The sequence below is a fragment of the Kryptolebias marmoratus genome, linkage group LG20, assembly GCF_001649575.2.
Source record: "Kryptolebias marmoratus isolate JLee-2015 linkage group LG20, ASM164957v2, whole genome shotgun sequence".
Classification (NCBI taxonomy): domain Eukaryota; kingdom Metazoa; phylum Chordata; class Actinopteri; order Cyprinodontiformes; family Rivulidae; genus Kryptolebias; species Kryptolebias marmoratus.
The window spans coordinates 19753888-19780907 of record NC_051449.1 but is presented as its reverse complement, the minus strand read 5'-3'; the positions used below and the strand labels follow the sequence as shown (position 1 = coordinate 19780907).

At 39.7% G+C, this 27020-nt stretch overlaps 3 protein-coding genes across 4 annotated transcripts in view; 2 read left to right on the top strand and 1 right to left on the bottom strand.

The window, feature by feature from the left end:
* The window catches only part of angptl1b (angiopoietin-like 1b), a 24119-nt gene extending 10935 nt beyond the window's left edge, over positions 1–13184 (top strand). Inside the window, exons 2-5 of the mRNA XM_017420361.2 lie at positions 2218–3056; positions 6723–6916; positions 8223–8493; positions 9997–13184. Coding sequence (XP_017275850.1) covers positions 2234–3056; positions 6723–6916; positions 8223–8493; positions 9997–10184 — 1476 coding nt within the window. The 5' untranslated portion in view covers positions 2218–2233 and the 3' untranslated portion in view covers positions 10185–13184. The remainder of the gene's footprint in view (positions 1–2217; positions 3057–6722; positions 6917–8222; positions 8494–9996) is intronic.
* A 5114-nt stretch (positions 13185–18298) lies between these two features.
* On the top strand, positions 18299–25071 carry tada1 (transcriptional adaptor 1). 2 transcript variants are annotated; one of them, XM_025006806.2, is made up of 9 exons: positions 18299–18408; positions 18841–18932; positions 19021–19086; positions 21290–21384; positions 21776–21988; positions 22251–22402; positions 22493–22649; positions 24157–24300; positions 24555–25071. In XM_025006806.2, exons 1-9 carry the CDS (start codon positions 18305–18307, stop codon positions 24558–24560), a joined length of 1029 nt encoding a protein of 342 aa, XP_024862574.1. In that variant the 5' UTR covers positions 18299–18304; the 3' UTR covers positions 24561–25071. The 2 variants fall into 2 exon arrangements, with proteins under 2 accessions (XP_024862574.1, XP_017275657.1); XM_017420168.3 differs by having other exon boundaries at positions 24157–25071.
* Positions 25072–25966: 895 nt separating this feature from the next.
* The window catches only part of LOC108238338 (transcription factor AP-1), a 1940-nt gene continuing 886 nt past the window's right edge, over positions 25967–27020 (bottom strand). The window contains exon 2 of the mRNA XM_025006843.2: positions 25967–27020. This exon is cut by the window's right edge and continues 542 nt beyond it. Coding sequence (XP_024862611.1) covers positions 26557–27020 — 464 coding nt within the window. The 3' untranslated portion in view covers positions 25967–26556.

Below are 27020 nucleotides of genomic sequence, written 5' to 3'. Positions count from 1 at the left end.
GTTTCATTCCATATATTCAGACTTTCATTCCATATATTCAGGTTTCATTCCATATATTCAGGTTTTATTCCATATATTCAGGTTTCATTCCATATATTCAAACTTTCAAATATAAGAATACATATACAATAATTTCCTGAACGGCATGCCATACTGAACGGCATGCCATAATATATATATATATATATATAGGTAAGTCACCAGACTTTCACCCAGGAGATCCGGGTTCAAATCCAGGCCGGGGCAAAGATACAACAGTGAAATTGAGCTATCCAGTCTGGGTCCCTTTGAGTTACTGTCTACCTCATACCTGCCAAACAACTATTTTTCAAACATGGCATTTAATACACTGATATATATATATATATATATATATATATATATATATATATAGATTTTTTTTTTGTGTCCAAGAAGAAAAATATAAAATGAATATAAAATATAAAAATGAAAATTTTTTGTACAATCTACTATACATGTCTCATTTTTGTTTTGGGGGTATAAAATTATTTTTATATTCTTTTGTGTTTTGAAAGGCAACAACTGTTCAGAAAAGAATATTAATTCCCACACATTGAAACATTTGCAAAAATAAATACGCAAATAAACTAAAAATTATGGTTTTATCAGTTTATAATTGTTGCATTGTTTAAGTTTAAAAATTGAGTGTGGCCTTTAGAGGACTTTGTAAAATTTTAAATGGCCCCTGAGAAAGCAAACGCCCCCCACCTTTTGGCTTAGAACCTCTAATTACCCTTACATGCATGCCTTGGAACTGTGGAAGAAAACCTCAACACACCGGGACAAGTCAACAAAAACCATGCAGTAAAAACTTTCCTTCCAGGAAACCAGAACCAGGAGATTCTGTTAATAACACATGATAAGCATCAATAGGACCTTCATTATTGTCATATAATACACCTATGATTATATACCTTTTCATGTCAACGGTTGGAAAGCTGTGGCTGTGAAAAAGGTCTGTCAGTTTGTAGGTATTCAGTTGAAAAGATTTTTCAAACATGGCATTTAATACACTGATCATTAGTGGTTCGTAGTAGTTTCCACCGTAACCTCAAACCAAAAAGGTCTCTGGTTTAAATTTTGTCTGGAGTTTTTCTGTGTGGAGTCGGTATGTTCTTCTCATACATGTATTGTCTTCTCTGGGAACTCTGGTTTTCTCCCACTGTTCAAAAGCAAGCATATTATATTGACTGGTGGTTCCAGATTGACTTTAGTAGTGACTGTGAGTGAGTTTGTCTGTTGGCTCTGGGATGACCTGGTCCAGGATGTTCCCACCTCTCAACAGTCTCCAGCTTACACAACCCGAACAAGGCTGAAGCAGATATAACAAAAAAAAAAAAATTTTATTCATTATCCACATTTTGTCTGCATTACATTTATCAGACCAAGACCAATTTTATCTTAATGGTTCTCTTCATTGGGAAATACCTATGATACACAAACATAATGTCATATAAACATTGGGTTTGATGGGATTCCAAGTCCCTCTAAAAATCCTTTTTGGCAATTCATCAATTTTTTAAAAAATCTACCATTCTTCACCAAAGTGGTAAAGCAATGAAACCACTTGACCCACAGAGCATAATTGCGAACCAAGGGTTCATTTTTGAATTATGACTAAAAGATCCACAGACCCCATGACTTAGGAAGTAATACATAGTTGTTACATATCTGAACATGTTTGTAATTGTATAAATGTTATCTGTTAATATTGTCGAATGAACTCCAAACAAATTTAGTAAAATAATATATTTCTGTTCCATTAAATACTCTTGTCTAATTTGAATCCATTGGCTTTCAATGGTAAATTGTCCACACTTATGTAGCAATTATGTATTCTGCTACGTGCTTTACAACAGGTATCCCTTTCTCCCATTTACTCACAGAGTGCTTTCTGCTACACATGTGCATTATATATAGTGCTTTATATTTTCACTCTTGCACTAATAAGTATGCTGGGGACAGAGAATGAACAAATTTTGCCAAAAGATGCATTGGCACACTGCAGGAACTGGAATCAAACCCCTAAATATCTGATGGGAAACTGACCATTTTGCTTCAAGGCTCAAGCTGCCCAGAGATGTGATTTAATCACATTCAGGCCATGGCTGCAAAGAACTAGACTGACATGTTTTTGTTGCAATTAAATACAGAAATATGACAAAACCTTTCCTTATCTGTTCTTCCCTCCTTCAGATCTCTTCCTTGTTTGATGACTGTAAGAAGAACAATCATGGGACTGGACATGTGGAGCCTTTTTATTTTGTTCTCTCTGTCTCTCTGGAGCAACAGCCAAGCCTTGACCAAGAACACCATCCTCTCTCGGATACGAAGAGCTCCAGAGGCCAAAGAAGAAAGCAAAAAATGCTCCTACACCTTCCTGGTTCCTGAGCAAAAGATCACAGGCCCCATTTGTGCTGCCCGTGGCTACTCCACTGACAAGGACAGGGTGACACGCCTGGATGTGGCCTCGGTCCGCGATCTTCTGTCAAAACAGCGTCGGGAGATGGAAACTCTAAAGCTGGTGGTGGATGTGGACGGTAACTTGGTGAACGAGATGAAGCTGCTGAGAAAAGAGAGTAGAAACATGAACTCCAGAGTGACCCAGCTCTACATGCAGCTGCTGCATGAGATCATAAGGAAGAGGGATAACTCACTGGAGCTGGCTCAGCTTGAGACGCGCATCCTTAACGCCACCACTGAGTCACTGCGCTTGGCCTCTCGGTACAGGGAACTGGAGGCCAAATATGCAGCCCTGTCTGCAGTTGTGAACAATCAGTCAGTGCTGATTGCAGCACTGGAGGAGCGTTGTATGCAGGTTTACAGCCGTAGGCACGAGCAGCCACCCCTGGGACCTCCTCTGGTGCAGGTGGTGCCTGAGAACATTCCAGTCAGTGTGCCACGTTTCACCAATGAGATCCAGAGTCGCAACACTCGAGGATTTGCCTTGGAAAGGGGCTCTCGCTCTGGGCCGTCATCGACAAGCAGTACCCTAGAAGTACAAAACTCTCCTGAGAGAAACTTTAGTACAGAGGGTGAGTAAAATGAACTAGAAATTCTGTAAAGAAATTGCGAAGGGTTCCAATTCAGCTACTGCCCAAAATTCCAACAGAACTTCGTAATAATCTAACCTAAGAAAACAGTGCCTACATTTTGATGTACGAACTATAAAAGAAGTGTAAAGTGAACTGAGATGAAAAGAAACACTAAAGCTGCACCCAGTGGCTCATGGTCACCGTGGTAACCACATACCTTAGTCTGCCACTCCCTGACTGCCAAGTTAATGAGAGGCAGACAAGTATGCAGACTGAAAAGTAAGCCTTAAATAAACAGTTGCTGTGCAAAAAGTATAAGTTGGATTTTTAAGATTGTTGAAGACTTTGATGGTTATCCTTTTGGTCTTTTTTAATTTGTCATATCTCCTACATTCAACTTGTATATAGGAGATATGCAAAGTTAAAAATATATATATTTTAAATATATTTTAAGCTAAACTCTAACTGAAGTCTATGGAAGCTTGGATCTGCACTCTGAATTTTGGTTAAACTTTGAACGATGTTTCTACTGTCAGGTTTGTCTGAGATTTAGAGCTCCAAAACTGTCTCAGTCTTCTCACATGTTCTGCCAAAATCCCATTGATCGCCATTATTTTTTCCTCACACTATGTTTTTTCAAATTTTGTCTACATTTTGCGACATACCACTGCAGAAAGTCATACCACACTTTTCCCCATCGAGGCACATGTTTTGGTGTATAATTTGGATGTTTTATTTCAAAGCTTTGAAACGAGATACAGACCAAAACTTTTAAAGAGATTAACAATAAGAGTGATTTATTGCTTATGCATTGGCACCCTTAATGAGTTACCTAATGATCCAGGAATCTGTCTGAGATGCAGTTTCTTTTCATTTATTCCTCAATTCAGTGAAACAGTCAAAACCACAATAGTCATGGTGAAATGTAGAGCAGTCATAATAGCAGGCCAACCATAACAACACAACTTTGACTTTTAGTACAGCTACAGATGTGCCAATGGCCTCATTTTAAAGGTTGAAGATCAGCAGGAACTCGGCTCCACGCTCAACAGAAAGAACTCAAACCAGGATGGAAATACAAATGTTGTATTTCTATGATGTCTGAAATGAGGCAGTGAACTTGGAGAAAAGTAAAGTAACCCATGACCAGCTGGATTTTGCTCATCAACAGAATTTCCTGACAAACACAGACTACCCTTGCCCAAGAAAAATAAAGTGTGAAGGATTTCAGGAGATCTATGCAGGGAAATGGTCCTTTGCAAGACTGTTCCATTGTGTGAACTGTTGACAAAGCCCAGGCTGCCATGACAGACATCTTAAAATCATGTGAAAATATTTTTTTTCTTAAGAAAACAGATTTCTTTACATTAATATTATTCCATAATTATCACATAGGCTAATTTTAAATAAACTCACTACACACTGCTTCATGTATCAGTCTATTTTTAGTTATTTGACCAAATATGAGTGAAAGTCATTTCTTATTAAAGTGACTTCATCTGCATGTCCTCAGAGGAAACATTGAAGAAGTGTAACTTTGCAGATCTACACCAGATACATGTGATAAATAGTAAATGGGCCGCTTTGAGTCTTCTTGTTGAATACTCAAAGAGCTTTACAGTACAAGCTGCAATCACCCATTCACATATAGCCATACAGTGTTTTTTTTATTCTCATAAACTCTATACATTTAACTAGAAACTATTTTAGGCTGTAGAAAGAGGTACATTAAAAAAGGCTTAAAACTGTAGACTGAACAAACTGGAGGAATTACACCGTAAAGACTTCAAGCTAGCGGCAGGACAGACACATAGTTGAATAACTTTTAATAAACTTTTAATAACTTTCTTATTAGTTTATTTATGTATTTTTTGTTTGTTTCCATTCAGGAATTTATTTTGATGCTCCACAGTCTATTTTAAAAATGTCCTCAAATTTTGTTGTGCAAAAAAACGTCTGAAGAAACTTTGAAGTCTACAAGTCCAGCTGCAACATCCATCAACTTTGTTCTCTAAAGCCCGACAGAAGTTTAAGACTTCCTTTTGTAATAATCTAATCTGACAGAATGCTGACATTTTGATATAAACTGTATAAAAAGTAAAAAGTGCTGCTGAACCAAGCTAAAAGGAAATATCGAAGCTGCTGCTAATGACCCATTGGGGTCACCGTGGTAACCACACACCTCTGTTTCTCACTCCCTGACAGCACTCTTATTAAACAGGAGGACAGAAATGCAGAGTAGCCTAAAACACTTAAAAAAATACAAATAGAATTGAGAAAATTTCTGAACTGTAAGCTGCAGAAGTGTCTGTTTGTCACACATCTTATTTTTATGTGTCCTCAGTGTTTTCTGTAGGAGAAGGAACAAATCTAAAAAAAGAAGAAAATCTCACTTCCAGTTCTGAAGAGAAAATTCTGAGCTTGGATATAAGCAGTCCATGAGAGTTTTGAATGTGTGCACTCTGCACTCTGGGGGGATTTAAGATAATATTATAAGTCCTGCAGCAGTATGAGATACACTTGGTGAAAGAAGGCAAAAATTTAATGTTTTAAAGTATAAACTGTATAAGAAGTGTAAAAACTGTGAGAGTAAAAAAGAATTGTTTGTAAAGATTTTGGAAAGTTTTAGATGGCTGAAAAGTTTATGTTTGACATCGTCACACTAAGCTGAACACTCTGTAATAAAAGCTTCAAAAATCATAAACCAGGGGCACCTCCAGAACGTTTTCAAAGGGGAGGCCAGATGTGGGCTGCTGTTAATCTTGGGTCGGCACACCAAAACTAAAAGCCATAACAAAATTTCAGGAGTTTTATTATGCTGTTGTCATACATAGGCTATTTGAAAAATACACCAATGTGCGAGTTAAGGAACCACCTTCTGATATAGGCCTACTGTGTTCTTTTTTTTTAATTTACAGGTTATTTTATTGATTGAGAACAACACAGTCACCGCTCAACTCACTGAAAGAAGCCTGTCCTATCCACTCCTAAATTAATGTTGATTATTGAAACTAGTATTTCTTAAAAGAATACATATTGCCAACTGCATTACATGCCAAAGTTTTAAAACTTTCCATGACTCATTCAAATGTTGTATGATGCTTCTGCGATGAAGTTGTGGAGCTTCAAAGGGGGCTGGATTTTCTCACTCGTTTCGCCAAAATCCCATTGTTGCGTAACCAGAAAATCTTCCCAGTTTTGTGGGAATCTAATCAATGCCATGCAAGTTACTGCAACTAAAGGTCATAGCACATTATTCTGGATCGAGCTGCAAGCTTGATGTATCTTTTGAATGAGGTTTCCTAAAGCTGGAGGAGTAGTAGAAATGGAACAACAATAATAAGAAAAAAACAGCAGAATATAGTCAGAAATGTGCTTTAATGGTTTTGCACTGGCATCCTGAATTTAATTAGCTCATAAAAGTCCTGTTGAAAGCTCAATAACCTAGCTTAAATTTATTTTCAATGTACCTTTAGGTTTTTTAGCTTTCAAGCTTTTTATTCTTTCCTTTGTTTAAGCTGTATTGTCACTGTTTGCCATGATTTACAAAGTTCCTGCACAAGTCTAATGATACAGTCCAGACGGTCTACTGTTTATTATGTGGTCCATTTTCCAGCTGGACCCTGTTTTTCACTGCCTGTCCCTCTGCCTTCTGATTTCTTTCAGGCCTTTTCAGAGACTGCCTGGAGGCCCAGGAGGCCGGCCACAGCGCCAGCGGCATGTACCTGATCAAACCTGACGAAACAGAGAGGCCGGTGCAGGCCTGGTGTGAACAGGACATAGACAACGGGGGTTGGACTGTTATCCAAAGCAGAAGAGACGGATCAGTTAACTTCTTCCGAAACTGGGATAACTACAAGGTGATGACAATGTCACTTCCTCCCCCCTGCTTGTCTTTCTTTTTAATCTCTTCTTTCTTCGGCCAACTTCTGAATACTTGGCTCATCCAAAAACAACAGTGGTGCTGTTATACAACCTTTCCGAAGAAACTGTCCGGGGTCTTTTGAGATAATTGTCATGAAGCTTGAATTCTTGTGCTTTTTCTTACTCTAAAACGTAACGGTTTGTGAATCCCATTATGAAATATTAGATGCCCAGCTACGAAAGTTTGTTCCACAGCTTAATAAGCAGGGATTTCTTCCCGAAACCACTTCTGCCAAGATGGATGGTTGATTGGCTTACTACACCACATCATATAGAGCTGTCTCATCAAATTCATGTGAAAGAGAGGAGCATACTGCTGTTGGCAACAATCCAGTCTTTCATTCAGTCCAACCAGACTCCTACATGTGAAAATGGCAGCTAAATTGTGCTCTTTGGTGCTATTTGTCTCTGAACTCTACCACAAGGCCATTATATACACAGCACCACAGAGGAGCACCTATATTGAAATCTTACGTCCTTCATCATCTGCTGGCTCACACAACCCATCCACATTCAGAAACCTCAACGCTCTCCACCAAGTGAAGTGTTTGTAAGCCTCAGGCTCACAGACGGCTCATGGTTATTGATTCAAAAGATCTGTGAGGTGTCACTAAAAACACCCTGAAGAGAGATTCCTGGCAATAACTTCCCAACATAGCTTTCCCAGGAATTTTATGGGCAGAGTGTCTTGGAATTATGTGCTGTTGGACTCAAATACAAAAGAGCAGGAGGCAAACTTGGGCGCAGAACCTGAAGCTTTAATAAACCAAAATACAGAAATCCAGGGAAAATAACAAGACTTGACATAGTGGAAACAAATGAGAGGATCTGACAAAGAGCAAAAAGAAAACCAGCAGTACATATACACCGAGGGAATGATTACAAAACAGAGACAGGTGTGCTAATAGACTGAGTGGAACCAGCTGAGTGGGGAGAAAGAAACAAACATGCATGAGAAGACAAAACCCAGCATTACGACACAGGGTGGCGGTCTTTTTTCCACACTGTTTTTTTGTTTTTCTTTTGAAGTATTTCTGAATTACAGAAGCATGACCAAAACATCGTCAAAAAGACATTTCTCATTTTTTTCTACCAGCAATCCCACAGCCTCTTCAAAGAGAGGCTTTTTGTTCCTAAATAATGCTTGTGTTTCTAAACTCCTCAGGGGATCAAATGAAAAACAACATGCGTTATTTTCTGTAATCTCATTGAAGCCTTCCCTTTCATTTTCCTTTGATCCAGAGTGGCTTTGGCAACATTGACGGGGAGTACTGGCTTGGTCTGGAAGCCATCTACAAATTAGGAAGGCAGGGAGACTACAAGCTCCTGGTGGAGATGGAGGACTGGATGGACAAGAAGGTCTACGCGCAGTACAGCAGCTTCCACCTGGAGCCGGAGAGCGAGGGCTACCGCCTCCGGCTCGGCACCTATCAGGGCAACGCTGGGGATTCACTCAGCAGCCACAACGGCAAACAGTTCACCACCTTGGACCGAGACAAAGATGCCTTCTCGGGTAAGTGATGCTAGGGTATCTTCTGCATGGAAATATAGATATTTTTGTTTTAATTTTGAAGTAAATGTTTGAGCCAACATCGAGCCAAAAGCAGAACGATACAGACGGAAATATGTAGCAAGGCAGACCTTAAAGGAATAGTTTAAATGAGGTTCTGTAGAATGGTTATAAACAATTAATGTCTTACCTTCTGTAAATATATGTTGGGACAATGTCATTTTGCAAAAATAGAGTTTAATTCTGACCAAATTGACAAGCTGATGACTAGTCTGAGTGGGGCCAAGACCAAAGTGAATTGTTGTCATCTTAAAACAATTCAAACCTCAACATTTTATAGCGGTTTGATTCTAAAAACATTTACACCACTGTCTATATTTTTTTACATGGTAATTCTGACAGAATATCACCATGTTTCTACTAGGAAGGTCCCAGGTTGAACTGAAGTGACTAGTAATTACACCTGCAAAGTACCTGAGAATACCAATAAAATAACCCTCTAAGGCAAAATTGTCAGCAGTTTAAAAGGTGTCTGCATAAAACACTCAAAGTTTTTAAGACTGAAGTTGTTTTAAGACAACAGAAATCTACTTTGGTCTTGGTTCTGTTTGGACTAGATGTTATCTTGCCAATCCAGTCAGATTTAATCTCAGTTTCTCCAAACTGAGGGCGTTCAAAGAGCTATCTACAACAGGTAAGACATTTTGTCCACAATCCTTCCACAGAACTTCATTTCAAAAGATCTGATCTTTCCCTTAAAACAAGCACAATGAGTGGTGAAAATCCCTGCAGGGACATTTGTCACATTTGTCACTGATCACTGATTCACAAACACTCTTACATCAAAAATATTGATAGTTTCATTTCTGATAACAATCAATTTGCAAATTATTCGTTTAACAGGGCAACCCAACAGGGACATAGGGGTATTTATTCTGTAAAGCAGAGGAACAGTGCCGTTCTAATTTATTTTTTCAGACTTGTAGATTTCAGACAGACCCTGAATGTAGTGATGTAATGTCCAAGCTGGTTGGTCCCTGATGGCCTGAAATCCCACAAAGTCTAAAGCAATGCATGAACTTCCTTCGGAAAATAAATAGTGATCACAGATCACTCCTCCAGACTTGTGGCCTTTACCAGTTTTTCTTTCGTCAGTGTGAGCAAGTCAATGCCCACAAGGTGACAGGTATATTTGCTAGTTAAAGTATATTAACAAACAACTGATGATTTTTTTCCAAATTCCATTTGACTCTGTGAGAGACTTGTGAAAAAAAATCTCTGATTTTATAATCTCCACTTTGAAGTGACCTAGAAACTGATGTCAATAATGCAGAAGAAGAACATTGCTGGTATTTTGGAGGTTGTGCATTTTGTCACAACATGTAGAAAAAGGAGCAGCTTCGTTCGGTATTGACCATTTTTGCAATTAAAAGTCTAAAGGATCAGCTTTGAAATGTTCTTTCTACAGTTCATTGAGGTTTACATCCTTTTTCTTCCCTATAACAGGTAACTGTGCCCATTTCCATAAAGGAGGCTGGTGGTACAACGCTTGTGGCCAAGCCAATCTTAACGGTGTCTGGTACACCGGAGGTGTCTACCGCAGCAAATTTCAAGACGGAATGTTCTGGGCCGACTACGGTGGAGGTTTCTACTCGATGAAGTCTGTCCGTATGCTGATCAGACCTATAGACTGAGGCTGCTGTGAGCCAAACTGGTCAAAAGGAGGCCAGGCCAAGTTTAAGACTCATGCTTAAATTTTCTTTCTACATTACCAGTAACTGGTTGATCCTAGATGGAGCATCACCTCCGCTGAAAAGTGACCGACCATCAGATAGTGAGCTGGACCGCCTCCAGTGACAGACACATGTAAGGGAATTTACGGCACATTAATCTTTATAAAAAATACCAAAAAAAAGCTCAGTGGAAAAGGAATATTTTAGAGGTAAAGGACAATGAAAGAGACTGCAGCTGATATAGACAGCCTGATAAAGAATGAGCTTCTCTTCTCATTGCATTAAAACACACAGAGCCAATTAAAGAGATATTTCTGCCTTTTTCATGTGGGGTTCTATGGAAATGTTGTGAACATTTAATATTTCACCTGTTGTATATAGCTTTTTGAACAGTGTTGATTTGGAGAAATAGGAGGTAAAATCTAACAGGACTGTTGAACTAATGGCTAGTCTCAGCAGGCCACACACACACACCAAAATTACTACTGTCCTTAAACAATTCCAATCTCAAAGAAATTCATAGGGGTTGATGCAAAAGCTATTTTATAAACCTTTACAAAGTTTTATTGTTGGTGTTTACATAAACCACAATGAAATTTTATGTGTTAGAGTTGTTTTTGGACAACAACATCCACATTAAAAATAGGTTTGGTCAGACCACAGATCATAGGTTAGATTTGATGTGGAGCTATGACATCATTGTTTTTTAAAGGTTGTATTTAGGCCGTTTACACAAAAATACAAGAGTGGCGTTTCAAGATTTTTTCAATCTAAAACCCATTTTCAAAAAATATTATTTTTCCTAAAATACCATTTCTGTGGGAACACAAGGCTACAACAATAAAAAAAAAAACATTATTATTCGCATATTAACAACTATTGTTCCCATGTTAAAAGTCACTTTAGATAAGCCATTATTAGCTTGTCAACATGGTCCGAATAGAACGTATTGTTGTTTTGGTGTAACTATTATGATATTCTTGCCACAAATGCTCCAGGCTTCACCAGAAATGCTACAGCTACTGTAAATGCAAATAAGCACAGAATTTCATTTAAATAACTGTGTAAGTACAAATTTAAAGCAGCATAAATGTTTTTAAAATGACATTTGCATGAACAGCCATTAAATGTTGTGATTGGAGTTGTTTTTAGTTTGCAGCAAGCACTTTGGTTTTCTTGGGTTTGGACTGTTCTTGTTAGCTCATCAGTCCTGTTGAATATAAAATCTAATTCTACAAACTGAATCTGCTATCTGCAACAGGTAAGATATTAATTGTTCATAGCTTTTTCACTGAACCTCACTTCAAAATGGCCAATATGTATATTTTAATTCTTTGGCACTAATATCACAGGATCTAAAAGCAGCTTTTCCTACCTCACCAAGGTAAATGTCTGGTGCAAGCACTCATTGTTTTGTTATTTACTTTGTTATAGGTGTTGGAGCTTAAAACCCCTTTTTATTAATACCTATATACATGTAAGTATTTTACGCTTTGTGCTCTGTTTCAGCTCTTTAGCACCACAGTTCCACTTGATTGCACAAAAACAGTGGTGTTTTTGCTTTAGAACCCTACACCTAAATCAACCTTTATACTGCACGTTATATTACTTTGTCTAAGTGCAGATGACCAGAAAGTATAATATATGTGTATAATTAAGTTATCCTAACAGTGGAAAGGGCCAGGTGTCCTGAGGGAGCAGTAAATGATCCTATAGAAAATAGGAGCACTTTCCTCCACTGTAAATAGGCCAATCATTCTCAAAGTGTGCTGGCTCATATGACAATTGCTCTTGTGTGTTTTTCTCATTTTGGACTTTGATTAAAAGTTTGGTGTGATTCTAGGAAATACAAGCATTGCCGAGAGGAAAAAAAAAAAAGTCAAACTAAGTCTGCTTCGAGTGGTTTTTGAACGCAAAAAAATGTGCCTACCAGGCGCATTGAGAGGTTTAAGTGCTGGGACAGACAACGTGAAACACATTTCTGAAAAAAAAAAGACAGGATTGAGGAAGAAAGAAAGAAAGAAAGAAAGAAAGAGAGACGGGAGGGGGGAATGAACTGGGATGGAATCAATCCAATTTTCCGAGTTATTTTTTTTTTCTCACCTAAAACCCAATCTTGTTTGTGTTCAGGAAAAACCTACATTTCTTCTGTTTTTTGTAAAAATGTCTTTCACTAACAAAGGCATTGGTAACTTCACTCTGTAGTCACTGCTATGGATGGACATCCTTCTAGAAATCAGAGGGGGAAAGACTTCAACTGTTGGGTTCATGGTCAACAATAGCTCTCCATAAAAGACAAGTATATCTGAAAACAGACTTGTATATTGTGCTTTTTTAATGCAGAGGGTTCCACACCCAACCCCTTAAAAAGTCTAATAAAGTTTCAAAACCCAGTAGAGCTACTGGTCACACAGAACCAGCTAGGCACACAAACATGTTTATGGACATGGAAAAAGACAACTAAAAGAGAAAACCATCATTTTCTTAAAAATAAAGAGCAATAAAAGCTGAAAACCGTGACTCACAATGTTTGGCAGAGCAATCTTTTTCAAAAAATCAGACACAAAACAGCACATTTAGCATCACACCATGAGTCACACATGCACAGGAAGTTTCAAAAGAGCTTTTTTGTGCTGACTTCTGTTGTTATGTGACTTGTTTATTAATCTCTAACAACTGGACACGAATGCCCCAGTCTAGACTACTTTATTTGCCTGTGTCATCACTGATGCTTTTCTTTTTCAGACACCAAAACTCTCTACAGATGTAAATGTGAAGGTTTTCTCTAAAATTCCAAGTTTTATGTTCAAGAGAAAACTTTTTCTTCGTATCTTAACCATCAGACTTTAACCATAAGGGAAAAATCCATTAATGAGTTAATGTTTTTGTATGCATGTTGATATTAATCTGCAAGACTTTACCATTTTGTAAAGAAGCTCAAAAACTAAAAGACTTACTGTATGTATGACCACATGTCTTTACTAAGGTAGGATTTAAGCTTGAGGGGAAAAAGCTAACGTTTTGCTCGGTGCTTAAAAAGAATTGCAGGAAGTCATCTGTAATGTTTAAGACTAATGTCAAAGTTTTATTTTTTCTTCTGTGCTGATTTGCTGAGTTGATAAAAGGGTCATAAGGGGTTTTCTGTCCAGTCCACATGTGTTTCCTGGATTTGAAGAAGGCTTATGATTGTGTCTCCCCTGAGGCTTTTGGTGGGAGGTGCTGAGAGTACTGGGGTCACTTTTAAGGGCTATCAAGTCTCTGTGTAACCAAAGCAAAAGCTACATCCACATTCTCGGGCCCTTTCCTCTGATTCTGTGTGTGGTGCTCATGGACAGGATCTCAAGGGTCCGATGTGGAGAGGAAGGTGTCTGATTTGGGAACCTCAGGGTCTCATCCCTGCTTTTTTTGCAGTGGTGTTTCTTAAATCTGTCATAGTTAAAAAAATAAAAATAAAAAAAAGCAGCTGAGCTGTAAAGTGAAGCGCTCGATTTACTGGTCCACCTACATCGCAAGACTCACCACCTGTCATGAGGTGTGGATCATGAACACAACAGCAGATTATGGATGCAAGCGGCTAAAATGAGCTCCCTCGGTGTGGCCAGGCTCTTATAGATGAGGAGCTCCGTCATGTGGAGGGACATCAGATTGGAGCCGCTGCTCCTCTACATTGGAGTTTTTTTGGGCATGTCCCACTGGGAGGAGAACTCAGGGCAAACCCAGAACACACTGGAGGGATTATATGTCTTCTTTGGCCTGGGGACACCTTGGGATCTACAAGAAGGAGTTGGAGAATGTCGCTGGAGAGAGGGATATCTGGGTTTGCTAGTTTTCTAGTACTACTGACTACCCATATAATTTCGAAACTACTAGCCACATTTGCAGATTTACAAACAAATTATTGCAAGAGTTTTTAGTCTATTCAGCCTTATGGTACTGTGCACAATAGAACTTAACAATCACAAGGAAACTCCATCATCAAGAATACTCTGCTTTGTTGTCTGTAACCTTAACTGTGAGGTTTGTTTGGCTAAATGAATTGTTTCACATTCTGTGTAATGTACTTACTTGATTGCAAAATATATCTCTCTGGCTTCCTGTTACATATGGAGCTAGAGTTGAATGTTATTTCACACTGGCACAAAGTCTGGAAACAAAAGAAAACAGTCACCTCCATTCTGGCTAAAATAAAACACAAAACAAATCTCACAGATTATTACTTAATTAGTTATACATTACGATTCCAAAACAAAACTACCCTCCTGCCCCCTCCTGTTAGAATATAGATGAACCAGTAAATCAAGCACTTTGCATTTCAACTCAGCTCCTACAAACATTTTGTTTGTTCTACTCTGTATGCTAATAAGAGCATGTATTTAAATTCAGTATAATGTTTCCCCACTTAGAGAAGATGAAGAAAAGCTGGATTCTTGTGTTGCATGTTGGTGTGGTGGTTTACACTGTCACCTCACAGCGAGAAGGTCTCTATTTTGACTTTTTTTTTCTTTTTTTTTGTAGAATTTGCATGTTCTTCCCATGGGTTTTCTCCAGGCACTCCGGTTTCCTCCCACAGTCCAAAAACAAACATGTTAGGTGAACTGGAGATTGTAAATTGATCTGAGGTGTAAGTGTAAGTGTGTGCATGTTTGTCTGTCTTGTGTGTGTCTGTGTTGGTCTCGAAATGAACCAACCCCACGCAACCTCGAACAGGATTAAGAATGAGAGTGGCCACCTTTATGCCACAAATCTGCTCGTAAAATGCTGCTTACCACCCAAAGGCCAGCCGCTTTGGGTTGCTCCACCACTACCGAAGCAGTCAGTTCAATTTTCCAACAACTTTACCCACCAAACACTGAACTCTCACATTTTACGTAGCCTCAGGGGCACATGGAAATGAATGATTTGCCCACAAAACCCAAACTCCTGTGCAGTCAGATGCAGGATGAGTGAAGGTGACATCCTTGGCACCATCAAGGGGACCACACTCACCACCTCAAACACAAGGCCAACACACCAGGGATGGCCAAGCGCCGATGCTGTGTGGTTCTCTGAGAAACACTGCCAATTTCAGAGCTGAAAGCCCTCCTTGTCAGAGAGTGAAGCTTTGCTGTCTACAGACTTTACCACAAGGCTCGGAAGATGTTGGGACACTTAGAAAAGACCTGCTGTTTGGGGAAATGTTCGTGAGAGTGACTTATTAGCTCAGTCAGTGTCAAACAGCCCTTCAACACACTGGCTCTGGGGGCTGTTTTCTTTAAAAATAAGCAGCACGACAAAATCTTTGCCATGACGAGCATGGGGAAAGAGCTTCGTAATTAATTCTGCTTCTAAAAAAGCCTTTTGAGTTAAGAATTAAGAGACACTTGTTTAAGGTGGAAGACCACTTGGAAGGTGCAAGAAAGGCTCATTTTACTGTAGACCGCTTCAGTTTCCACTCCCCCTTGCTGCTTTAATAATTATAGTAAAGTGAAGCTTAATTCAGCTGTAAGGCACACATAAATGGGCTGATTTGATGAAAACTAGATTTCTTTTATTGAGTGTTTGTCGGGGGTCTTATATAAGTGAACCAGTAATATAAGCAGGGAGACATTTGAGCCACTGGAAGCATGCTCAATGAGTTACAGCAGCTCATTAACAGACATTTAGCGTTTAAATTTATCCATTAATGACCAAAATCTCAGATGGTTTTCATTGTTAACGCGGTTGGAATGGAACGCTTGTTTATTCTACACTAAAAAACCTGGAAACCTTTCACACGATCAGAGAGATCTCTGCTGTCAAGAAGTATGACCTCAAAACCCTGCAGAGTCAGCGTTACTCACTGAAGGGAGAACCCACAAACAGGCCCTTAGCTGCATGTGTTCTGGTGATGGGATTCTACTTATTGTGATGAATGGTGTGAGTCATGGCGTTCTGTTTAAGGCTTCATGATCGCCTGGGGAGACAGAGCCAAGGGAGCGATCACCCTGACTACTCAACTGTTTTCATACCATCGCTAAAACAGAGAAAAACAAATGGGCCTCCCAGCCTGAACCTTCTTGAGAGGGGTATGAGCCCGAGGGGCCACAAAGGAGAAGAAGCCACAGAAATGCTTTACATTCAGTCTTGAGGAGCCGTAGGACTCCAAGTAAAACTGGTAACTTTATGACAGAAAAAGAATTTATTTAAAGAAGTTTGTTTTTGCTGCTGCATTCCAACACAGCTGAAGGTGTGCTTGACCTGTGAATGAGGCAGGAATTTGCTGTGGTTAGAATGTGATGTTATACAAATATTCTGACAAAATGCTTCCTTTAATTCTATTACAATTACTGGCAGATGTTGAGGTTTATTTTGTGCTAACTAAGTTATAAAATCAGAAAAAAAAAACACCTAGGGGACCAAAAATAAATTCCCATTTTAGATTAACTTTGGCAGCAGCAGGATTGTGGATAATCTGCGAGCTAAAAAAATCATTCTGTCACATTCTTGACAATGATTGTCTTTGCACATGAATCCAGAAACAATATATATTTATACACAGATGATCCAGCATTTATCTACATGATCTAGTACTAACAAGGAGTGGTAATTAGTTTTAAAATAGTTTATCGGATTATTTTGATGGAAGATTTGAGAAGCTGCAACTGACCTCCTTTTTGGGATCAAAATACACTTTGACTTAAATGACGTCTCCTGACACTTTGGTAAGGAGTGTCAAGAGGAAAAGTCTAACTACCCATTTTGATCAGCTCATTTACAACAAGTGAACTGGTTATTTCAGCATTTAAACCAGAAATGTCTGTTGTCTAAAACAGTAAAGGTTCCCTCAGATGAAGCCAAAAACAAAAAATAAAAATTGGCTCTCATTTTACATTTTAGCATTCAAAATGAATCACCTCTGATCTTAGGTGCAAACTTAAAAGGATATTTGAGCCATTTCAAAGTGCTGTTCTGTGCAAAATAATATAAAATATTAGCAGTTGTAGATAGCCTTTTGAACATCATTGTGGAAAAATAGAAATTGAGTCTAAGTCTGAGTGGATTGACCCAGCCAGTTGAAACGCAACCAAATCCAATTTGCTGTCATATTAAAACAATTTCAGGTCAATAGTTCACAAAAAAAAATGGAGTTGTTTCAAGATGGCAAAATTTGCTTTAGAAGTGGGTCAGCTTAGATGAGCCATTATTAGCTCACCTGACCCCTTTCTAAAGCGAATATTGTTGTCTTAAACATCTCCAGTTATCAACATTTTACTGACAGCACTGTAAGGTTCATAAAGTGTTATCTGCATGATCAATTTAAATTAAAACAATACAACAGTTTTGGAGATTGGATCTGTTTAAGACAGCAGTAACTCACTTTGGTTTTAGTTGCGTCCGACCAGTCATTTTAGCTTTTATACAGAACCCCACTTCAAAATGGCCAAAATACTCCTTTAAGTTAACAAATAAGCTATGACAACCACGTACTGCTGACTGACATCTAGAAAACCCAATTGGTCGCAGCAGATAGTCTTTTGAAATGTATTTATTAGTTTATTACTTTAAAATGTGGTTGTTGTTTTCTTTTGAGAACTAACTTGGACTTCTTCACTTCCACAGCCTCACTAAGTTTTAAAAACCTTTGGTGTTTAACGTGCAACAGCGACATCTAGTGGTAGTAGTTGTTGTCACACACCTATGTTTAATCTAATATTCCTAAAGAAATGTTAGTTTTCTTCACTCCAAGTATCGATAATGTCTACTTTTTAGACAAAGTGTTAATACAGTTTAAGTGCAAAAAGCCCATTTTCTCCATTTTGGTTAAAATGAATTTTCATCTTTGTTGACAGTGTTAAAACATGACCTAACAAAGTAAAATTTTCATTTTTTTTCTCGATTTCCAGTGCCTCTCAAAATGAAAGAGGTTTAAGTAAAACAATTAATGGTACTTCTCTATCCTCAGAATATTTTAGATTAAAGTTTAAAGCCTTTTCAAATTTTCTTGCTCTCCGCTGTTTTAAATGATTTAAAAGAGGTGAAATGCTTATTTTAATGAACAATAACGGTTTGTTTGTTTTTTTGTAATCGCTCAATAAAGCAAAATGAAAAACCGTTGTTCGCTGATGACGTACTTCCTGCGCGTTCATGGAACGATGGCGGCTCACGCGAGCGAGCTTGAGATTGCAAAGAAAAATTTAACGGATGCGGTCGGCGACAACGTGAAGCAGTAAGACAAACAGGCTTCAGATGTGTTTTCTCTGCGTGCTGTTGAAGTTCCCTCCTGTCTTTGCTTCCAAAAAGCCTAAAATATATGTCAGTTATCCAAAATGTGTGTGCAAAGTAGCTTCTACCTAGCTAGCAAGTAGCTAATATTACCCAACTTTTCCCTGTTTCTGTGTCCTGTATGTGTCGTCCGTGTGTTGCGACACCTAATAAATGTGAGATATGTCACTCGCATTAAATATAAATTCAAAAGTTTATTTTACCTACATTAGTTACATCAGTTAGTTCACTGGCTAATAGTAGAATTAGGAAGAGGATAAAAGAAAAGTGAAGCAGATGATACTGCTATTTATGAGAGATAAAGTAGAGAAGAACTCGAAATGCGCTGACAGCGTTAGTAATATTGTGATGTTTGCTGTTTGTTGCCTCCTTACAGTTACTGGGCAAACCTGAAGTTATGGTTCAAACAAAAGATCAGCAAGGAGGAGTTTGACATTGAAGCACGCCGACTGTTACCACAAGAAAATGGTTGGTGTTCAGGAAAAGCTGCTCTGCTTAATATTGTTTTCTCAGAAACTTGTCCTATTTTTCATATCCCTCTTTTTGTCTCCTGTAGTTCACGTTCACAACGACTTCCTCTTGGCCATCCTCACACGGTGCCAGATCATCGTTTCCACACCAGGTAGGAGTGTGTGTTTGTTTCCTATAGAGTGCTTTCACGTGATATCATCAAACTGGGTGTCGGCCATATTGGAGGCATAGGAGAAGAGCATTCAAGTCACCTGTCAAACTCTCTTTTAACCTAAAAGTGGTATCTCATTGGACTCTGAGTGGTTGGGAAACAGCACTCAGGAGGGAGTCTCCTGAATGTCTCCAAAATGTCTTGGGCCTTTCGTACGGTTCTCACCTACCTTGGTGCATCCCAGAGGGACATAGAGGGGCTCAGCCCTGTCATTTGACTTCGGAACATGTTCAGAAATTGTGTACAGCAATTTTTCCCTCAAAATAATTGCAAAGTCTTTGTGGACCTCTCCAACCCATCTGATTTTTTGTCGCAGGCATCTTCAACCTGATTTCCGAGCTCTAGGCCTGCACAGGAGCTCTGCTTTGACAGAAAACGTCTAAAGCTGATGTCTAGATCTAAAATCCACACTCATGATAAATAATTATTGAAAAACTGTTACAAATCTGCCTGTCTTCATGCCAAAAGCCTACTCCAGCTAAATAAATCATAAATGTGGGGGTGGCTACCGAGGTGGGAACAAAATGAGCCAAGATCGGTGTGATGTGGGCAGCAAAATAATGTGCACGGCCAAGAATACAAAATGGGCCAGGATTTTTAAAAACAGGCTATTCAAAACATTGAGACTGCAAGTGAAAATTTGCTTTTTTTCTCGTAGTTTTGAGACATCATCTCGTCTCCAACAGTTGCAGCTCAGACAAGACCACCTTAAGAGCACCAATTTCCATAGTTACAATGGAGAACTACTGCTGAGGCTGCTCAAATCGATCTGGTTGTGGGAAACAATCTTTACAAACCACAAAAACTTCAGAATCAACAAGAATAAAGCCTGGGGGTGTCTGAGGCCAACTTTGAGGGAAAGAATCAAGGCAGTATTCAAGTATCCTCACATTGTTTCAAACAAACATATGCAAAACACAAAGCTCTGAGCTCACTGAGCTCAGCCTCAAGGGTTCTTTTTTCATTATGCAAACACACAACAAAATTATATTTGCCCTGATTCATTAACTCACTGATCTGCTGCTGTCACATATTGAACAGACCCAGCAGCAGTGTTGATTTGGCTTTGATCGCCTTATTAAATCAAAAACACTGCTGTCCAAACTATCCTCCTCCATGGTTTTCCTTACCATAATGAGCTGCTTTTTGTGTTTTGGTGTCTGAGCCAAATAAAGGAGAGAAACCTGATTTAGTTTACCACAATTCAAAATATGAATTTTTTTTTTTTGGTAAAGCACGAGAAAAGTATCTGTAGGGGGGCTTAGAGGTTGACTGGTGTGGGCATCAATGTTTTAATTGAGTTGATATTTAGTTACTGCTGTGTAATAAAGCCTCAAAGTGGGACCCTGACACCATGTAAAAAGGTGAGATGTTTGTTTCCTTTCACAGTCGCTGCACACTCAGCATTCTGATATGATAGATGCAGCATTTTCACACCTGTTTATGTCATATTTATTTCTGATTTAATGCAAATTTTATGGTAACACTGCTCTCTCTTTTCCAAGCTGCCTCTGTATTTTTTGGCAGGTTTGCTGAACTTATCAGATTGTTCTTTTCACGAAGAACATTGTAAAAAGATCTGTAATGTGCAAAATAACTGACCACTACTTTGTTCTTCAATATCTGTACCTCCATGATGGCGCCACATCCGGGACTTTTAGAATTTGATAATATTGGTGAAGGCACTCTATAAAACATGCCACTTTTTTCAGATTTATTCTTAGTGTTGGATGACGTATGACAGGTCTGTTTTTAATGCACGAACAATCATAGCTGCAGAATCTGAAAGCTTGGTAACAGTTTTACAGTCGTCGTTGAACTAAACTAAACCCAAAAAAAAGGCTTAGTGAAGTCTTGATTCTTGGGTTTTGTTAAGCAAGCTAACCAGAAATTTCTCTGGATGTATTTAACCCACTTCACAGTACAGGCACCTGAAGTCATACACTGTTGCACACACAGGTAGTTTTGTTTAAATGATGTGTGTTTTCATGTTTGTTTAGAGTTTTGGTGGACAGCTCTTGTAACTGTGAGAGGTGTTGTAGCTTGTGTGACAAATTAGATCAAAGGGTTAGTTGAGACCTTTTTAAGGAGGGAGGTATTTTTGTTAACATCTGTTTTCACGGTCTTCTTTTCTGTCCTCTAGAGGGCGCTGGGCAACTACAGTGGCAAGGGGGCTGTGCCTCAAAGCCTGGCAAACCAAAAGGGAAAAAGAAATGTTCCTCTAGACAAAAATTTGATGTAAGTCTCACATTTGTCACTTCAGATCTTGTTCTTTTTCTCCAAGGAATAAACACTTTGTATCAGCTGATTATCTACATCAGGGGTGGCCAATCCTGGTCCTCGATGGCCACTATCCTGCATGTTCTACTTGTTTCCCTGCTCCAACACACCTGATTCAGTGGTTAAATCACCTCTTCATGTTCTGCTGAAGCCTGTTAATCACCCAATGGTTAAAAATCAGGTGTTTCGGAGCAGAGAAACAAGTAAAACATGCAGGATAGTGGCTCTCAAGGATCAGGATTGCCTGCCCCTGATCTACATGATGACGCGTTTATAACGATGATGGTATCTAGTGAATTATGTCCTGAGCAGCTGACTCAGTTTCTCGTTCTGTTGTTTGTTTCCTCAGCATCGCTTCCAGCCTCAGAACCCTCTTAGTGCCGCACAGTCGTTCAGCCCCCGAGAGGTGGGGGGCGAGGAAGAGGAGCTGCGCCTCAGCGCCCACACCCTGCTACTGCCGACGCAGGGACAGCTGGAAGCCCGCATGATGGTCACTGCCTTTGAGCTGGGTCTGGATAACGTCACAGAAGACGCTGTCAGCTCCATGAGCTATGCTGTGGAGGTCTGTGCTTTCATGATTGATTATTAATGATATAAAAAATCACTTTCTCAGTGTAATTTTTAGTCTGATTACACACTTATCTGCTTTTGAAACCAACTTATGTTTTAAATGATAATTATTTTAGTGTTGAGTTATAAAATGAGAATGAGTTTAATTCCTGAAAAAGTGTTTGTTGTGACCAAACAGTAGAAGTCGATGTTTCCTAACTTTCTGTGGAGAGAAAGAAAACCAGGGTCTGAACACAGAGTTTGACTTGTTTCAGCACCATTTGAAAGATGTGCTGACCGCTGTAATCACCCGGAGGAAGGCGTATCGATTACGAGATGACCGTTTTCCTTACGCCTTCGGCAGCGATGTTACGCCTCAGCCTTACCTTAAGAACAGCCTCGCAGCCTACCACGCCATCAGTGAATGGTAGGAACCACTTAGATCAATGTTTCTGATGTCACTTGTTGGTGCTGTTTGCCAAGACTGTTGGACTTTTTCTTTTTTTGAATCCCCTAGTCCTCCACCAAGTGCTTCTCTCCCTGCGTGCCCACCACCACAGGTGTCTCCTGATGAGGCCGAGCAAAAAGCTGTTCATTTGCTGGCCTGCTCCTCTGACACTCTTCCTGCACCCCTCCCCCCAATCAACATGTTTGACCTTCTGGAAGCATTAAAGGTAATAAATGTCCTAACATCTTTTTTTGTTGTTTCAAAGAGATGTTTTGAACACTTTAATGTAGACTTCTGTGGAAAGGTTATGATTAATTAATAGTCTGAATGCAGCCAAGACCAAAGTGCTGTCCTAATCTGGTTCATGTGGGTCTTCTTTAAATCGTTACAAATGATTTTCTGTTTCATATGATTGTAATCAGATGTTGACTGCCTCCAAAACCCACAAATTGACATAGCCAGAGTCAACTGAGCCGACTAAATTAAAATTTAACTTGAAAGATTTCACTTATTACAAAATATCTGCAGACGGTAAGAAATGAGGTCTTTTTGATGAGCATTATGAAAACTTGTGTTTTGCTACAATGATCAGGTTTAGTAAGTGTGGGCATTTAATATTTGTTGTCTTTAAATGTTCAGCAATGACTATCTTTAAATCTCATTAAAGTTACTCATTGCAAACTCTAAAATCAGACATAGAAAGTGTTATTCTGAACCATATTAAATGATGTAGTTTGGAAGAGTTTACTCCAGTAGATTTCCTCATGTATTGATATGCATTTTGGAAATGTAAGTATGCGCTCAGTGTAAACAAAGCACTCTGCTGAATCTGCCACAAACCATTTGGAAACCAATAGGTCGGCTGTAGTCTGTGTAGCTAAGCAGATATGATGGAATTGGGCAAGCTTCAAGTGCTGGGAGATGGTGGTTCCCAGGAACTTGAAGGAGTCCACGGGGGGACACAGGGCTGCTGGGTATGGTAAGGGGGAGCAGTGATGGAGGTGTCTCTTGAGATCTACTGTCATCTTCACAGTCTCGAGCATGTTCAAGGCTGCACCAAAGCACCAGCCGCCCAGCCTTCCTCCACTATCCAGATTCGTCATCATCTTGAATGAGTCTGATACCTGTGGTGTGGTCTGCGTATACAAATGCCCCTAGTTTTCAAGTCTATTTCAGTTTAGATTGTTTAAAAAAAAACTATCTCCATACTTTACTCAATAAATCTGAGCATAAATACGAGTACATCAAACTTGTCGGACTTTTCCATCCCAAATGGGTCTTCTATGGACATCACCTTTGTTGACCTGTTTTTAGTCACTTCGGCTGTTTCTGCAGGTAAACAAACACACATGGTAGTTGGCAGCCGTTCACAAATCTAAGGACACATTAATCATTGATATGAGAAAAAAGTTTTGTGGATTTTGTTTCTTACTTTATGAATCTGTGTTTGACTGATCTTCATGACATTACAACGTGTACCTCTAGTTTTTTTCAGCAGTTACATTGAGTCTTGTGTTTCTGATGAGTTAATTTAGCAATTTATCCTACTACTGTTATTCTTAATTTGAAGATTAGTGCATCAATATAGAGCAGTCTGAAGACACAGGATATTCTGTTTTTAGCAGTTTTCTAACCAAGCAACTAATCAGTAAAATATCCTGCGGATCTAAACGGGTTGTTGTTTTAACTGTCTGAATTTATGAGCTCTCAAACCTCTGTCTGATGTGCTACAGGTTCATCGTGGTGTGATGCCCTCACACACTATGTTCGCCCTCAACATGGAGCGCATCCTGTCTCGTCTCTGGCACCCGAGCCACGAAGAACTGGAGCAGGATCACGTACACAGACAGAGGCTGGCGGCTAAAGAGGGCATGCTGGTCAGCTGAGAACCGCTCGCACACCAAAAGACTCACCTTGTCACCCAGATGCACGATGAACGAAGAATGGTGTTCTAAAAAAACTGTGACACAGAAAGTTACACCTGTGTTGCCCAGAAAGAGTGAAATGTTCACTTTTTGTCTTCATAAATCCTGTTTCCAGGCAGAAAAGTAGCACTGTTGTATTCTGTTGCTTGTGTCATGTAACAGAAAGTAATTTGGTTAAAATATTTTCTCTGTGTTTAATTTTAAAGGTGTAAAAGCAGCTCAGGAGCCCCTGCTACAAAACGGACTTAATATCTGAGCAACATAAATTCAGGTTCAACTCCAGGGGGTGGTCTGCTCCCCAGTTCAGCATCTTATTCTGAAAACCTGACCTGCTCCAAGGAAGAGATGTGCAAACCAATCCTGTTGTCTTTTACATATTTGGAAATAAGGACTGGAAACAATATCTTTATTGAAGCTTTTTAGCATTCAGCCCACTGTTTGTTTGGATCAAGTTGACATTTGACAGAATTAACAAACTTTTTCAAATGTTTCAAGAAGTGATCTTGATCGACTTAATAATTCACTCACTCAGACAAACACCCTGTTGTTTTGCCAGCTTTAGTTCTTGCTTTGATTGTTGTAAATATTGATTTCTCATTAGTTTGTGATTAAAGTTTATTTTTCTTGGAAATGTGTTGCACATCAGTGGCTGTTATTGATCATTTGTTGCCAAACTCTCCTTTTATATGAATTCAGAATAAAAAAAACTTACTTCTTGACCTACATGGTTGTTGACGAGCACTGTACATGTAAATATGTTAAAGATTGATCAGAAAGCTGAAAGTCGCCCAGGATAGGTTCTTAGTTGAACAGCACTGAACTGTTGACGTTAAAAACTTTAAAGGGATATTTTGGAGGTGTTATGAACAATTATTTTCTTACCTGTTGTAGATGGCATTCGGAGGACTAGTTTAAGTCTGACCGGAGTGACAAAACTAATAACTCATACATTACTTTTTTTTTTTTTTTTTTACTAGGCTTGAAGTCAGATTGATAATTGTATATGACGAAGTGAAAGTTCTGCTTCAGGCATCGGTGTACCAGCATGTGTGCCAAATTTACAGACAGGTGCGACTAAAACCTGAGCTGACGGTCAAGCTTTAAACACCTGTGGGGTCTCTAAGGTCTGCTGGACACCTGTCCTCCGAGCTCCTCCTGAAACATGTCCAAACTGTCCCACAATTATTTCCACATTTATTTTTTTTAAATATTGGAAGTCCTCAGCAGCTATACAGTCTATTTTCTCTTCTAGTGTATTTACATTTGTTCATCTTTTTTGTTTTATATTTAACTAAGAAATGTTTAGAAATAAAAAAACAATGCATTTTTGTACAAAGGTATGCTTTGTGTACTTCAAAAACGCCATTAACGTGTAAACAAATCTGCCTCTTTAGTAGGAGTCACCAGCAGCAGTGATTCAGCAGGACATATTACCATATTTGGCCGCCCGCGGCTCACTTCCGGGCGCGTCGCTGGCCAATGGGCGTCCGCGCAGATTAGCGAACCATTAGGAGCTCCTGACAGCGAAGAAGACACCGTGTCCCGTTCGTCCCTCTTCCCCAACAACAAACACCAAACTGTCGGCTCACTCCTCTTGAATTAGCCACCAAGAAAAAAATACTCGCATTTTCTGTTTATTATTTTTTTTGCTTTATATACACAGTTAAGTGCTCAAAATGCGGCGTACAAATATTACAAAGTGTTATTTTCGGCTCTAACAGGTACACACTTATAAACAACAACAAAAGAGTTTTATGAAAGTAAGGCAGTTGTCAGTAAACTCTCCAAACAAACACACGCCTATTAAAAGAGTCCAGGAGGTGTTAAAGCTGTTAGTGTTCTGTACAAATGTTGGCTGGTGCCTGCAGTGCTGCACAAGTTCATGACCCGTCAGAGCAAAGCCTGCTTCAGGGTCTGCAGCTGGATCCCACACCAGCTGCTGGACAAGTCCTGGGGTGCATTCTTTGTCATGCAAGGGTGAGTTTGCAATTTTATGTGCAAATACAAAAAAAAAGGAAAACAAAACAAACAGAAGTGGAAGACTAAATAGTAAAGTTTCTCTGAGCTTTGTGCGCCTGGACAACACATCGTATGGCTTTTGCTCTGCCAAATAAACAAGACAATCAGGCTGCAGTCTGAGTGGATCTGTAAAGTCTCCTCTTTTAAGTCGCATTTGGTCCCCTCCGAGCACCGAGCCCTCGTCAGTCCTCAGTAGGCTTGGAGCTGCTGCGTCAGGATGAGTTGACAGCCGCTGTTGACGTGGTCCATGACCTTCTGCTTCAGGAGAGCCAGCTCGTCCCGGAGGACGTTGGCGGACGACACCAGCTCCGTGTTCTGGCTCTTCAGGTTCTTCACCCTATCCTCCAGCCGAGAGATCCTCTCCAGCTTCCTCTTCCGGCACTTGGACGCGGCCACCCGGTTCCTCATGCGCTTCCTCTCCGCCTTGATGCGCTCCTGGCTCTCCATGTCGATCGGGGAGAGCGGCGGGGTGTCGCCGCCCATCTCGGGCACCGTCTGCGGCTCCTCCTTGAGCGCCTGCAGCCGCGCGTGCTGCGGGTCCGGCTGCGGGGCGGCCGGGTAGCTCGCGTGCCTCTCGGGGCCGGGCGCCGACGTCCGGCTGAACGCGGCCAGGTTCGTGTACTCTGGCGGCTCGGCGCGCACCGTGCAGCTGT